The sequence below is a fragment of the Paracoccidioides lutzii genome, assembly GCF_000150705.2.
Source record: "Paracoccidioides lutzii Pb01 unplaced genomic scaffold supercont2.45, whole genome shotgun sequence".
Classification (NCBI taxonomy): domain Eukaryota; kingdom Fungi; phylum Ascomycota; class Eurotiomycetes; order Onygenales; family Ajellomycetaceae; genus Paracoccidioides; species Paracoccidioides lutzii.
Window position 1 is genome coordinate 19,474 of NW_015440991.1, and position 13,753 is coordinate 33,226.

At 46.4% G+C, this 13,753-nt stretch overlaps 2 protein-coding genes across 2 annotated transcripts; one reads left to right on the forward strand and one right to left on the reverse strand.

Annotated features, from left to right (window-relative positions):
• Positions 1-1,421: 1,421 nt before the first annotated feature.
• Positions 1,422-8,684, forward strand: PAAG_08731 (acetyl-CoA carboxylase; the record flags this gene model as incomplete). The annotated part of the gene is made up of 5 exons (XM_015846602.1): positions 1,422-1,592; positions 1,729-1,899; positions 1,998-2,092; positions 2,159-7,826; positions 7,896-8,684. The coding sequence occupies 5 exons, from the start codon at positions 1,422-1,424 to the stop codon at positions 8,682-8,684; spliced, it is 6,894 nt and encodes a 2,297-aa protein (XP_015701399.1).
• An 889-nt stretch (positions 8,685-9,573) lies between these two features.
• Positions 9,574-13,571, reverse strand: PAAG_08732 (hypothetical protein; the record flags this gene model as incomplete). Its single annotated transcript, XM_015846603.1, has 2 exons — positions 9,574-10,040; positions 10,133-13,571. The coding sequence occupies 2 exons, from the start codon at positions 13,569-13,571 to the stop codon at positions 9,574-9,576; spliced, it is 3,906 nt and encodes a 1,301-aa protein (XP_015701400.1).
• Between the last annotated feature and the right edge of the window lie 182 nt (positions 13,572-13,753).

The window sequence follows — 13,753 nt, forward strand, 5'->3', positions numbered from 1 at the left end:
GTCATCTTTTTTCGCATACCAGAGCTCAACAACTCCAACAACTCCAAAAACTCTGCAGATGTAACTGTATGTACATGTACAAAGAGGAAAATTGGGTGAAAGATGGGAATTTATTGTTAATTTTATTATTGCTCCCTCCCCCACTGAATGGTTTGGAATGTGTGATTTTCTTCACCAAGGAGAGGGCAAAAGTGACATCAAAGCCATATCAGGAATTTTCTTGTTTTGTTGATCATTATATATGAAGACGCACGCCAATGGCTGATGACATTGGCAACTGCCTTTTTTATTTTTTATTTTTTTATTTTTATTTTTTTATTTTTATTTTTATTTTTTTTTTGGGTGAAGAAATTCCTGGCCCTAGCCTGAACAAGAATGTTCAAATCTTGGAATATGCCAAAGAATGGGAAAACGAAGGTGCCAACCTGGTTTGGATGAGGGCTTGACATGGGCCAAGGCGACTCGGTTTTCAACGTTGTGGTTACAATGTTTAAGATGGATGGAGCGGGAGTTGTGACAGCTGGGACATGGATGGGAAATAAAGGATTAGTTACAAAGCCAAACTCTTCGAGGTTTGAAATGTTGCAGCGTAGATGGGGATGTATTGATGGATGCGCTATTCAGCATTCAGTGAATACTCTTAGCAGATTACTTGTTATTTCTGCAAGCAACCTGTGTACATCGATCCGGTCATTTTTTGCTTATACGAGACCTCTTACCTTTTTTCCCTAAAAGGGTTGAAGTGAAAGTCTCGTACACGGGAATTAGCGTATTGGTAACTTAAAAAGGTACCCTCCTGAGGAGCTAATGCGTAGTGGTACCTGTTGTACGGGCCCGCTCAGACTTGTCCGTTCCGTATTACGAGCGCCTGCCAACAAACCCCGATGTTGATTTGTAGATTGTAGATATTAACTAATTAGTTATTTTAGTCAGTTTAACTTTAGTTAACTAACTGGTCAGCCAAATTTCTCTACCCGCGACTCCTTTGATCCAATCCCTCGTCCTCCCTCCTCCCTCTTCATCATTTCCCCTTCCCCCCTTCTCGTCTCCATTCTTTGAGAGATTGCCCTCTTTGTCAAAACCACACACTCATCTCCTCCACCATTGTCTCGTTGTGTCATTGTGTCCTGCCAATGCGCATTGTAAGGGATCAGGCGTTGAGTTGCTAGATCTCTTTGGTTTTCGTTATAGAAGAAATATCCAATTCCAGCCTCCTTATCTTCTTCAGCCTCCTATCTACGTTCACGCGGAACCACTGCGCAAAAAAAGTTCTCGACAAAGAACCGCTCAACGGCATATCAACAAAACGTCAGCCTCATCAACCTCTCCATTCCATTCGCTTATACGAATAACACAAAAGGAGCTTTTTGCGCGCCTTCATTATCAGTTGGAAATATAGTTCTATTCACACAACCGTCATTATGGGGGTTACAGTCACACCTTCGACCGCCACGAATGGCTTTGGGAGCTCATTCGCAGCAAAACATAACTTACCGTCACACTTTATCGGAGGCAATCGCCTAGATCTTGCACCTCCGGGGAAAGTGAAGGACTTTGTTGCGAAGAATGATGGTCATTCAGTAATTACTTCGGTGCGCTGACTTCCCTTCTAAAAAAAAAAAATCATTATGCTCTATCTGTAGATAAAAAGTTTCATACCAATTGCTTCTTTTTCTCAGGACCAATATATGTATATACTGACAGATTTCAATTACGTATAATTTTTAGGTTCTTATCGCAAATAATGGCATTGCTGCCGTCAAAGAAATTCGAGATGTCCGAAAATGGGCCTATAATACATTTGGCGATGAGCGGGCAATTCAGTTTACGGTCATGGCTACACCGGAGGATTTAAGAGCGAATGCAGACTATATTCGGATGGCAGACCAATATGTTGAGGTACGAGGCGCCCACATCATTTAGAACTGCTAAAGCTTCGAACGGGCACATTTCCTAAGAGAAACGAATAGAGCCACAGAGCTAATTATATGATTTAGGTCCCCGGAGGCACAAATAACAACAATTATGCTAATGTAGAACTGATTGTGGACATTGCGGAGCGTATGGGTGTTCATGCTGTTTGGGCAGGATGGTAAGGGCACATTCTTTGATATATTAGATTTTTGGGCGGGATTTTTCTTTGTTAACATCCAACCAGGGGCCATGCTTCAGAAAACCCAAAGCTGCCAGAATCGCTTGCTGCATCTCCGAAAAAGATAATTTTTATTGGCCCTCCCGGTTCTGCAATGCGATCTCTTGGAGATAAGATTTCTTCCACCATCGTTGCGCAACACGCCGGAGTTCCCTGCATTCCTTGGTCCGGAGAAGGTATAGATGATGTTACAATCGATGAAGATGGTATCGTGACCGTCGAGGACCATATTTATGACAAAGGATGCACACATTCTCCGCAAGAAGGGCTTGAAAAAGCTAGGATTATAGGTTTTCCCGTCATGGTCAAGGCATCGGAAGGAGGAGGTGGGAAGGGTATTCGGAAAGTTGATAGAGAAGAGGATTTCATCAACTTGTATAATGCCGCGGCGAGCGAGATTCCCGGATCCCCAATCTTCATCATGAAATTAGCGGGTAACGCGAGACATTTGGAGGTTCAGTTATTGGCCGATCAATATGGAAACAATATCTCTCTGTTTGGTCGTGATTGTTCGGTACAGAGACGGCACCAGAAAATTATCGAGGAGGCCCCTGTCACTATTGCAAAGCCGGAGACATTTCGAGCAATGGAGCGAGCCGCTGTGAGGCTTGGGAAGTTGGTTGGCTACGTTTCTGCAGGAACGGTTGAATACCTCTATTCCCATGCGGATGACAAGTTTTATTTCCTGGAGCTTAACCCCCGTCTGCAAGTCGAACATCCCACAACAGAAATGGTTTCTGGCGTGAATCTCCCAGCTGCTCAGCTCCAGATTGCCATGGGAATTCCACTACACCGCATTCGCGATATTCGTCTTCTTTACGGCGTGGATCCCAACACCAGCTCCGAAATCGACTTCCATTTTGAAAATGAGGAGAGTACCAAGACTCAACGCCGACCAAAACCAAAAGGCCACACAACTGCTTGTCGTATCACTTCCGAAGATCCTGGTGAAGGCTTCAAGCCATCCAGCGGAACAATGCACGAACTCAACTTTCGAAGCAGCTCTAATGTCTGGGGTTACTTCTCTGTTGGTACCGCTGGTGGAATTCACAGCTTCTCCGATTCTCAATTCGGCCATATCTTTGCCTACGGTGAGAATCGCTCTGCTTCGCGAAAGCACATGGTCGTTGCACTGAAGGAGTTGAGCATTCGAGGCGATTTCCGGACAACCGTTGAGTATCTCATCAAACTACTTGAGACACCCGCTTTTGAGGACAATACCATCACGACTGGTTGGTTGGATCAGTTGATTTCCAATAAGCTGACGGCTGAACGGCCAGATCCAATGATCGCTGTGATCTGCGGAGCTGTTACTAGGGCTCATCTTTCTAGCGAGGCGTGTATCGCGGAGTACCGGAAGGGCATTGAGAAGGGTCAAGTACCTTCCAAAGATGTTTTGAAAACGGTTTTCCCTGTCGATTTTATTTACGAAGGATTCCGATATAAATTCACGGCCACGAGATCAAGTAACGATAACTATCATCTCTTCATTAATGGGTCCAAATGCTCCGTTGGGGTTCGAGCTCTTGCTGATGGCGGATTGCTTGTTCTTTTGGACGGACGAAGCCATAATGTTTATTGGAAGGAGGAAGCCGCTGCAACTCGTCTGAGTGTCGATGGCAAAACATGTCTGCTCGAGGAGGAGAATGACCCCACACAACTCCGCACACCGAGCCCTGGAAAGCTGGTCAAGTACACTGTGGAAAATGGGGAGCATGTTAAAGCCGGACAACCATTCGCTGAGGTCGAGGTCATGAAGATGTACATGCCACTCATCGCCAAAGAGGATGGAATTGTCCAACTGATAAAGCAACCTGGATCTACTCTCGAAGCTGGAGATATTCTGGGTATTCTCGCATTAGACAATCCATCCAGAGTGAAACACGCGCAGCCATTCCTTGGGCAGTTACCAGATTTAGGCCCCCCGCAAGTCGTCGGTAATAAGCCTCCCCAACGATTTGGCTTGCTGCACAATATCTTGTGGGATATTCTCCGTGGGTTTGACAACCAAGTCATCATGGGAGCCACTTTGAAAGAGTTGGTTGAAGTTTTGCGGAACCCCGAACTTCCCTATGGAGAGTGGAACGCTCAAGTCTCAGCCCTTCACTCACGGATGCCACAGAAGCTCGATTCCCTACTTGCACAAGTTGTTGACAGAGCCAAAACGCGAAAGGCGGAGTTCCCTGCCAACCAGTTGATGAAGACACTTAGCCGCTTCATCGATGAAAATGTTACACCTGCCGACGCTGATATTCTCCGCACAAGTCTCCAACCTCTCGTGGATGTCATTCGACGGTATAGTGAGGGATTGAAAGTCCATGAATATAAAGTTTTCATTGGCATTCTTCAACAGTACTGGGACGTTGAACACCTATTCGCAGGCCGAAATATGCGCGACGAAGATGTGATCCTTAAACTAAGAGAGGAGAACAAAGATGACATTTTTGGTGTCATACAAACGGTTTTGTCCCACAGCAAGGTCGGGGCGAAGAACAATTTGCTCTTAGCGATTTTGGATATGTATCGCCCCAACAAATTGAATGCCGGCAACGTGGGGAACTATTTGAAACCTATCCTAAAGAAGCTGGCAGAGCTGGAATCCCGCGCAACTTCTAAAGTCGCGCTGAAAGCCCGCGAAGTTCTTATCCAGTGCGCTCTTCCATCCCTGGAGGAGAGGGTCGCCCAGATGGAGCATATCCTGCGATCTTCAGTGGTGGAATCGAAATACGGAGAGACCGGCTGGGATCATAGAGAGCCTGACATCAATGTCTTGAAAGAAGTGGTTGACTCGAAGTACACTGTCTTTGACGTTCTCCCTCTGTTCTTCGGGCATCAGGACCAATGGGTATCCCTGGCAGCGCTCGAGGTGTATGTCCGCCGTGCCTATCGAGCGTATAAATTGAAGGGTATCGAATATCACAACCAGCACGAGAGTCCGTTCTTTATTTCCTGGGATTTCACTCTCGGAAAGGCTGGTGGCCAATCTGATTTTGGAATGGTGGCCGGTTCATCTCACCCGTCCACTCCCACCACGCCCACGATGGAAAGCAATCCGTTCAAGAAAATCAGCTCCATTAGTGACATGTCATACTTAGTTAACAAAGGGGTCAATGAGCCAATGAGGAAAGGTGTTATCATTCCCGTTAATTATCTCGATGATGCCGAGGAGATGCTTTCGAGGGCACTGGAGGTTTTTCCCCGCGCAGAGTCTCAGAAGAGCAGCGGAAACTCCATTGGCCTATCTTTAGCGGCTTTGCGCAAGCCAACACGTGTTGAAAGCATCGACGAGCTTACTGGCGTTTGCAACGTTGCGATCCGTGATATCGAGGACCTTGATGATACGGAGATGGTGTCGCGCATTACCAAGCTTGTCTCTGAAGTCAAAGAAGAGCTTCTCGTTCGTCGGGTGAGAAGACTTACATTTATCTGCGGGCATAAGGATGGGACTTATCCTGGTTATTTTACGTTCAGAGGACCTACTTACGACGAAGATGAGAGCATTCGACACAGTGAACCTGCACTTGCATTCCAACTGGAATTGGGAAGGCTTTCCAAATTTAGAATTAAGCCTGTCTTTACGGAAAATCGGAATATTCACGTTTACGAGGCAATTGGAAAGGGGCCGGAGAGTGACAAGGCTGTTGATAAACGTTATTTCACGAGAGCTGTTGTTCGCCCGGGCCGATTGCGAGATGATATTCCCACGGTGGAGTATCTTATCTCTGAGGCTGACAACTTAATGAATGACATCCTGGATGCTCTGGAAATTATTGGCAATAACAACTCTGATTTGAATCATATCTTTATCAACTTTACGCCCGTTTTTCCCCTTCAGCCGGTTGATGTCGAAAGGGCCTTGGCAGGCTTTTTGGAACGCTTTGGTCGACGACTCTGGCGCCTCCGCGTCACTGGAGCTGAAATCCGTATCCTCTGCACGGAGCCGACGACTGGAATGGCCTATCCCCTCCGTGTAGTTATCAATAACACCTCAGGATACATTATTCAAGTTGAAATGTATGCTGAGCGAAAGTCCGAGAAAGGGGAATGGATATTCCAGAGCATCGGTGGCACGACAAAAATAGGATCCATGCATCTTCGTCCAGTTTCAACACCGTATCCCACGAAGGAATGGCTGCAACCCAAACGATATAAGGCCCATTTAATGGGTACTCAATACGTCTACGACTTCCCGGAGCTATTCAGACAGGCTTTTCAGAACTGCTGGACAAAGGCTAGTGAAGAGCATTCTTCCCTCGCTGACAAACGGCCTGCTGTGGGCGAGTGTATCGACTACAACGAACTCGTGCTTGATGATTCTGACAATTTAATCGAGGTCGCGCGAGAGCCTGGGACCAATACGCATGGGATGGTTGGCTGGATGATCACTGCAAGAACTCCCGAATACCCGCGTGGCAGGCGCTTCATCGTTATCGCCAACGATATCACATTCCAAATTGGATCTTTTGGACCTCAAGAAGATAAATTTTTTCATAAGTGCACTGAGCTTGCTAGGAAGCTTGGGATACCTCGTATCTACCTTTCTGCCAACTCCGGTGCTCGTATCGGAATGGCAGAGGAGCTGATGCATCACTTCTCTGTTGCGTGGAATGATCCGGAGCGACCAGAAGCTGGATTCAAGTATCTTTACCTTACCCCGGAAGTGAAGAAGAGACTAGACGAGAGGAAGACAAAGAACGTCATCACTGAACTTGTCACGGAAAACAGTGAGGAAAGACATATGATTACCACTGTCATCGGTGCAGAAGACGGCCTTGGTGTCGAGTGCCTCAGAGGCTCTGGTCTCATTGCTGGCGCCACCTCGAAGGCCTACGAAGACATCTTCACGATTACACTTGTGACATGTCGTTCTGTTGGGATTGGTGCCTACCTCGTTCGTCTGGGCCAGCGGGCAATTCAAGTTGAAGGGCAGCCTATTATCCTCACCGGTGCCCCTGCTATCAACAAGCTTCTTGGAAGAGAAGTCTATACATCCAACTTGCAGTTGGGTGGAACACAAATTATGTACAAGAATGGTGTTTCACACATGACCGCAAATGATGACTTTGAAGGTATTCAGAAGATCGTGCAATGGATGTCATTTATCCCAGACAAGAAGAATTCGCCTGTCCCAATTCGACCATATTCCGACACTTGGGATCGAGATATCGGATATTATCCCCCAGCCAGGCAACCTTACGATGTTAGGTGGCTTATTGCTGGTAAGCAGGATGAAGAGGGTTTCTTACCTGGTTTCTTCGACAAGGATTCCTTCCAGGAAACACTGGCTGGATGGGCGAGGACCGTGGTTGTGGGACGTGCTAGACTTGGTGGAATTCCCATTGGCGTCATCGCAGTGGAGACACGCTCTGTCGACACTGTCACACCTGCCGACCCTGCCAATCCAGATTCAATGGAGTTGATTTCCACGGAAGCCGGTGGAGTTTGGTATCCAAATTCTGCATTCAAGACCGCCCAGGCTCTCAAAGATTTTAACTTTGGCGAACAGCTCCCTGTGATGATTCTTGCTAACTGGAGAGGGTTCTCTGGTGGTCAACGAGACATGTACAACGAAGTACTAAAATATGGTTCTTATATTGTCGACGCGCTTGTCAAATACCAGCAACCTGTTTTTGTTTATATCCCGCCATTTGGGGAACTGCGTGGTGGTTCCTGGGTAAGTTGAAAGTCCTTAAAACACTTATTTGTGTTCCTTTTCTTTAAATATACTAATCCATTTCAATAGGTTGTGATCGATCCCACCATCAACCCAGAACAAATGGAAATGTACGCTGATGAGGAGTCCCGCGGCGGTGTCCTTGAGCCAGAAGGCATCGTCAATATCAAATACCGTCGCGATAAGCAGCTGGATACCATGGCCCGTTTGGACCCGGAATACGGCGAGCTTCGAAAAGCACTCAACGACAAATCCCTCCCCGCTGACCAACTTTCCAAGATCAAAGCCAAGATGACTGAAAGAGAAGAACAACTCCTGCCAGTCTACATGCAAATCGCCCTTCAATTTGCTGACCTCCATGACCGCGCCGGCCGCATGGAGGCCAAAGGAACCATCCGCCAAGCCCTCCAATGGAAAAATGCCCGGCGGTTCTTTTACTGGCGTCTCCGTCGCCGTCTCAGCGAGGAACTTATTCTCAAACGCATGGCTGCAGCCTCTCCCTCGACTGCTTCGCGCAATAGCGCTGTCCCGAACATTAATGCCACCAGCCCTTCTTCCCCCCTCAAACCCACCACGCCGTCAAGACGTGATGCCAATCTAAATACTCTCCAATCGTGGACTGGAATGCTGGATCGGGAGTTCGACTTCAATGATCGCAAGGTTGCTCTGTGGTACGAAGAGAATAAAAAGAAGGTGCTGGAGAATGTTGAGCAGATGAAGGTTGATGGAGTTGCAATTGAAGTTGCCCAGTTACTTATGGGTAACAAGGATGGTGGGTTGAGGGGTGTGCAGCAGGTACTTAGCATGCTGCCCGTGGAGGAAAGGGAGGCTGTATTGAAATATTTGGGGTCGCCTTGATGGGTGGAAGTGAGCCAGTTGATATGGTGCTTGCAACTACAGGCTTTTTGGTCATGTTTTTGGCAGACAAAGGATTTCAACAACCACACGAATATTATTTGGTTTTATCTTTTGGGGTGTAGGAGTGTATGGTGGTTTCGTTATTGAATTGTTGGGCTTTGCCTTTGGCAATTTGTTATGGTTTTTTGTTTGAGTTATTTTGTTTTCTCCTTTTTCCTCATACATCGACATAGTCCTGTAAACGTTCGATGGTCCTTAGATTTCTTTTGTAATCGCCCTTTGCTTTCCCCGTGTTGATCACGTAATTAATCATTTTTATTACATACGTACTTTTAGACATTTCCATGATTGGTAGATAGACAAACATCTTCTAATCAATAATGTCTATGATATTGTTCAACATGTCTAAGATCAGTGATAGTGCCCCAGTTTCATACGCGTTTCATATAAGGCCTACTTCCGTTTTCTTAAATGAGAACTGATATACTTAAAATCATTAATCTACTGTATACCTGCAAGATCTGTTGCAGAAATTGGAAAGTGAATATTTGAATTCACACATATTTGACATTAATGATTGGTGTAATATGCTCAAGTATACAAAATACAGTACATGAACATAGAAGCAGAGATTACGTAAAACAATCCAACTTTTCAAGTGATGAATTTAGAGGTGCTCAATAAACCAATCAAGCAATCTTGTAGAAAAAAGTTATAAAAGCCTGGAAAATGTCAATGCAGATAATCAAAATAAATATCCTTTCTCTTCTCTTATATAAATAGAAATATATATATGCAAATCCAGCAAATGGGTATCAAAGTAACGGAAATACAAAATATATGTTTAAAATCACTCGAAATAACAGTGTTCAAACACTGCACTACACTATCATGCTAGTTGTCTCTCCATCGTAATCGGCTGACGCATCAACGGAGAAACAGCACCATACGCGGAGGTTGGGACATCCCTTAACCCCTTCATCCCCCCTCGACTTCGTGTCTGCTCATCTCTATCAATACCTAGTCTCCCTAACTCGACCGGAAGCTGGTCCATTTCGTGGTGGGTCATCTTCAAACTTTTCCTCATATGAGATTGGGATGCAACTGCTGGTAAGCGGCTGTCATCAGACGAAACATCATCTGCCCGCGTGGTATTGGCATTGCGGGTCCATGCCAGTGCCTCCTCGCTTCTAGGAAGGGTGACGCTGGTGGCACCTAGAGTGCGGGCAATGTCGTCTAGGAGAACCTCCATCGGGGCGATGTAAGCAGTTCGGCTCTTTTCTGACCATGCGAGGACGTGTCCACATACTTCACCTGTGGATTTATCGAAGACCCAGGCCCCAGAGTCGCCAGGAACTAGAGATAGGTGAGTGAGTGTTGGTGTGAATTTAGAGGGGACGTGGGGGAGCATGCTGAGTTGTTAGGAATTGGGGATGGGAGAGCCGTACCTCCAAAATTCCCATCAACGCTAAAGCTGCTAGAGAACGATTGGCGCCCATGCATCTTTACAAGACTCATTGCTTTGGAAATTCGTCCACTTTGCAAGCCGCTTGTCCTGCCACAACATTGCACATACAAGCCAGCCAGATCCTCTAACTTGGCGACCTTGTCTAGCTCCGCAAATAACGCTTTGAGGCCTTGTTGCGCTTGAGTGCCACGACGACCGAAGTTGAGGGAGCTATTTGATTCTGACGTGTGAACGTTCGTAAGTATCGCATTATTGACATCCATCCGATTCTCGCCAATTTTGATAAGGGCCCAATCCACTTCATGTTTTATGCCATTGCGTGTCCATCTCCTGACTCCCGACGAGGCGTGGACGTATCCTAGAGAATGCGAGGCAAGGTGTTCATCGTCACGATCTTCATAGGATGGGAAAAAACCGTCTTCCACATCATCAATCGCCGGTTGAGTGACAATTATCCTAGGCTCTTCTCCGGGGTCTACTCCAGCAGTATCTCCGATAGATGCGGCATCAGAATCATTGTCGTCGTTAGGGTCTTCATCCGCGTCATCTGTAGAATATCCATCTGAAAGCCAGTAGTCATCATATGACTCGTCAATGCTTGGTGCAATGGATCCTTCATCTCCATCTTCTTCGCCGTCAGATATTTCAAAGGGATAAAGGGCTTCAGGTAGGTCTTCACCACGCCAAGAGTATGAGAAGCCCTCGTCAAAAGGCTCCGTTCCCGGAGTCCAGTTGCCTGCCGAGCGGGGAGGCAAGTCATCATCCTCGTCATCGCAGGGAGCATCAAGCATGTGGTGCACAGTCATTCCGTAGGGCATGCCGTCAACAAGAATGGCCCCTCCATAGGAAACGGGAGGTAAATGTTCGTCAAGTCGAAATGCTCCAATTGACGCTCCACAGAGAGGCTTTTGCTGATAGTGTGGGTTCAAGTCAGCTTGGGTGGTATCAGCAGCAGGGCAGTTATTCCGTTTCGGTTTTCTACGTCTTCTGCGAGGAACCTTTGACCTTGTAACATCTCCTCGAATCACAATGAGATCCCAGTTTTCTCGATCAAAGTCGAAGTACTTTTTAAGAGCCGCTCGAACCCTGCGTATGTTGGTACATGTGACACATATTGTGGTCTTCGCGGTTTCTGCAGTTTCTCCAGCTATCATCAATGTCGCACTGCAGGATTCGGGCGAGTCCTTTAGGATCTTCTGAAGAAGTTTGCTGAGCTTTGGCATGAGTGTAGTGTTCCATTCCCGTAAATTTTCATCAGGTATTTCGACATTCGACCATTTTTTAAACGTTCGTTTGCGGACTTTCTTCTCGTTAACAGTACACTTCTCTTGTAATGCTTTCGAATCACCGTAGGTTGTCCCATCATCCTCCGGATCAATAGGTAGGGTTACATCCAGCTGAGCACCTGTATTATAAGAGTTTACCTCTTTCCTTGTCGAACTGGATGGCTCAATAATGAGAGGTGGAGGAAGACACTCATCTAAATCTGAAGCTGGTGGTGGATTGAAAACATCTAGGCAAGCACAGCGCCAAGTGACTTTGCCAATTGCGTAAACGAAATTTTTGGAAAACGTATTCCACTCATCAGATGCACTCGGATCATGCCATGGGTAGTGGTAAGTTTGTTGAATCCTCAGTCCTAAGTCTGCCATCGGTTCCGTTGAAAGGTGGAAGTTGGGAGCATCGAGGCAAAGCTGTACCATTTGTAGATATGAATTTCCACATTTTGGAGCGAGTCTTTTGACGTAGACATTTTCGATTCGTGATTTGAACATAGCGTTGTTGTACTTCATCTTCCAAAGTTTACTGAGTGGCGTCCACAACCCAATCTCAAGTAATACCAAGCCTAAACTATAGAGATCATATGCCCACGAAGAATTGTCGGTAATAACACGACGGTCGTCAGGATGGCGGTACATGCTGGCTGATAAAGGTTCTGGAACAGCATTTTTGTCTTCGCTATCGAACTGAGCGAGCGACGTGAGGTATGGATGGCTGAACTCGGAACTCGAGTCTCTTAGAAACCCTTCATTAGAAACCCGATAATCAGGGAATATTAAAATATTGTTGCTGTTTATATTCCCATGTACGACATTTTGGCTTCTGAGATGAAGAACCGCAAGAACCAGATGATACGCTAAACGAAACCTACTTTCAAGATTCGGGATAGGGAAGTCCGGTCGGTTATCTCCAGAATGAAACAGGGATACAAGGGGTCGAGGTTTGGCATCCCTCAGGATATCCGAGGGTTGTCTTAGTAGTGGAAAGATTTCAAGCGGAACCTGGTAAACGAACGCATAACGGGAATAAGTCATATCGATAAAATAGCCAACAAACTTGAGCAATCCGAGATGAGATACACGTGAGTTTTCGACTAAACGCTGAAGGGTCTCTGATAATTGAACAAGTCGTCCTTTGCGAGGAAATATAAGAGAATTCGGTTGTCCCATCATCATCGGCAAGAATTCCACGAGGACTGGTACAGTTGGTCCTTTCACAAGCGTTGCCAGCGCAGAAGGCATCGCAGGGACATCTAAATGTCCAATGACTCGAGAATTCGCAGATTCTGCAATCGCCTCATATGGAGGAGGATTGGAAGCATGAGAAATCCCGACATACGACAGATGAAGGGCAGATTTATCAATATAGAAATGTTTAGTTGAAAGAAAAGAATCAGGAAAAGTCTTCGGGAAATCAACTGTAGACGCATCAGCCAATGTATCGGCATGGAAACCCATAAGAGGGTCGGTTCCAAATTCTTCAGGCTGGGGTTGCGATGCGACCCTTTTCGATGTTGGCAGCGGTTTTTCATCCATTGATTGACCAGGTTCATTCCAAAGCGAATAAAACGATTCCTTGGAAGATTTTGATGACTTTGACAGCGCCGGCCGATTTTGGCCTTTTAAACCAGATTGGGAATTCGCATTCGCACTGCTCATGCTCATGCTCATATTCCTTCGCGACCGCGAGAGATCATATAGTGTCTCGATATGTTGCGTCAACTCCTCCAACAACTCCTTCGACCGCGCAATCTCCTCTGGAGTCCATGAGGTCTTGAACGGGCAAACCGTCCCGGGCCCATCAAGAGACTTGACACCATCCGGTTGCTGGAGCCTCTCCGCCTCATTCAAAAGCTCCTGGATAGATGACATGACACTCGCGACAACGTCAGAAAAGCCAGCCTCACTTAGAGCCTCATCGATGTCATTGGGTTGGGCGGCGCTCGCATCACTCCAATCCAAGCCCCATGCCAGGAGCCTATCTTTTTGGGTCCGGAAATTGCAGTTCAATGCCACGAGCTCCGGATCATCGTTGGCCTTTGATGCACTAGAAACATTCTCGCAGGATGATTTGGTATCTGTATATAGTTTGGTGAGCCGTCTTTGAAAGAAGGCACCGCCATGCCTGAGGACAGACATGGATGGCTACGATTGTGAAAGCTTTCTATCTAGAGAGGAATTGATATGAAGAAAATCTCAGATTTGCCGACCAACGAATACCATATATATGTTCAAGAGAAAAGAATACGTCTTCATAGAGATATCTAATGCATCGAAAAGACGATTGTTAATGCGATCTTGATACGAGGTTGATGCGAGGT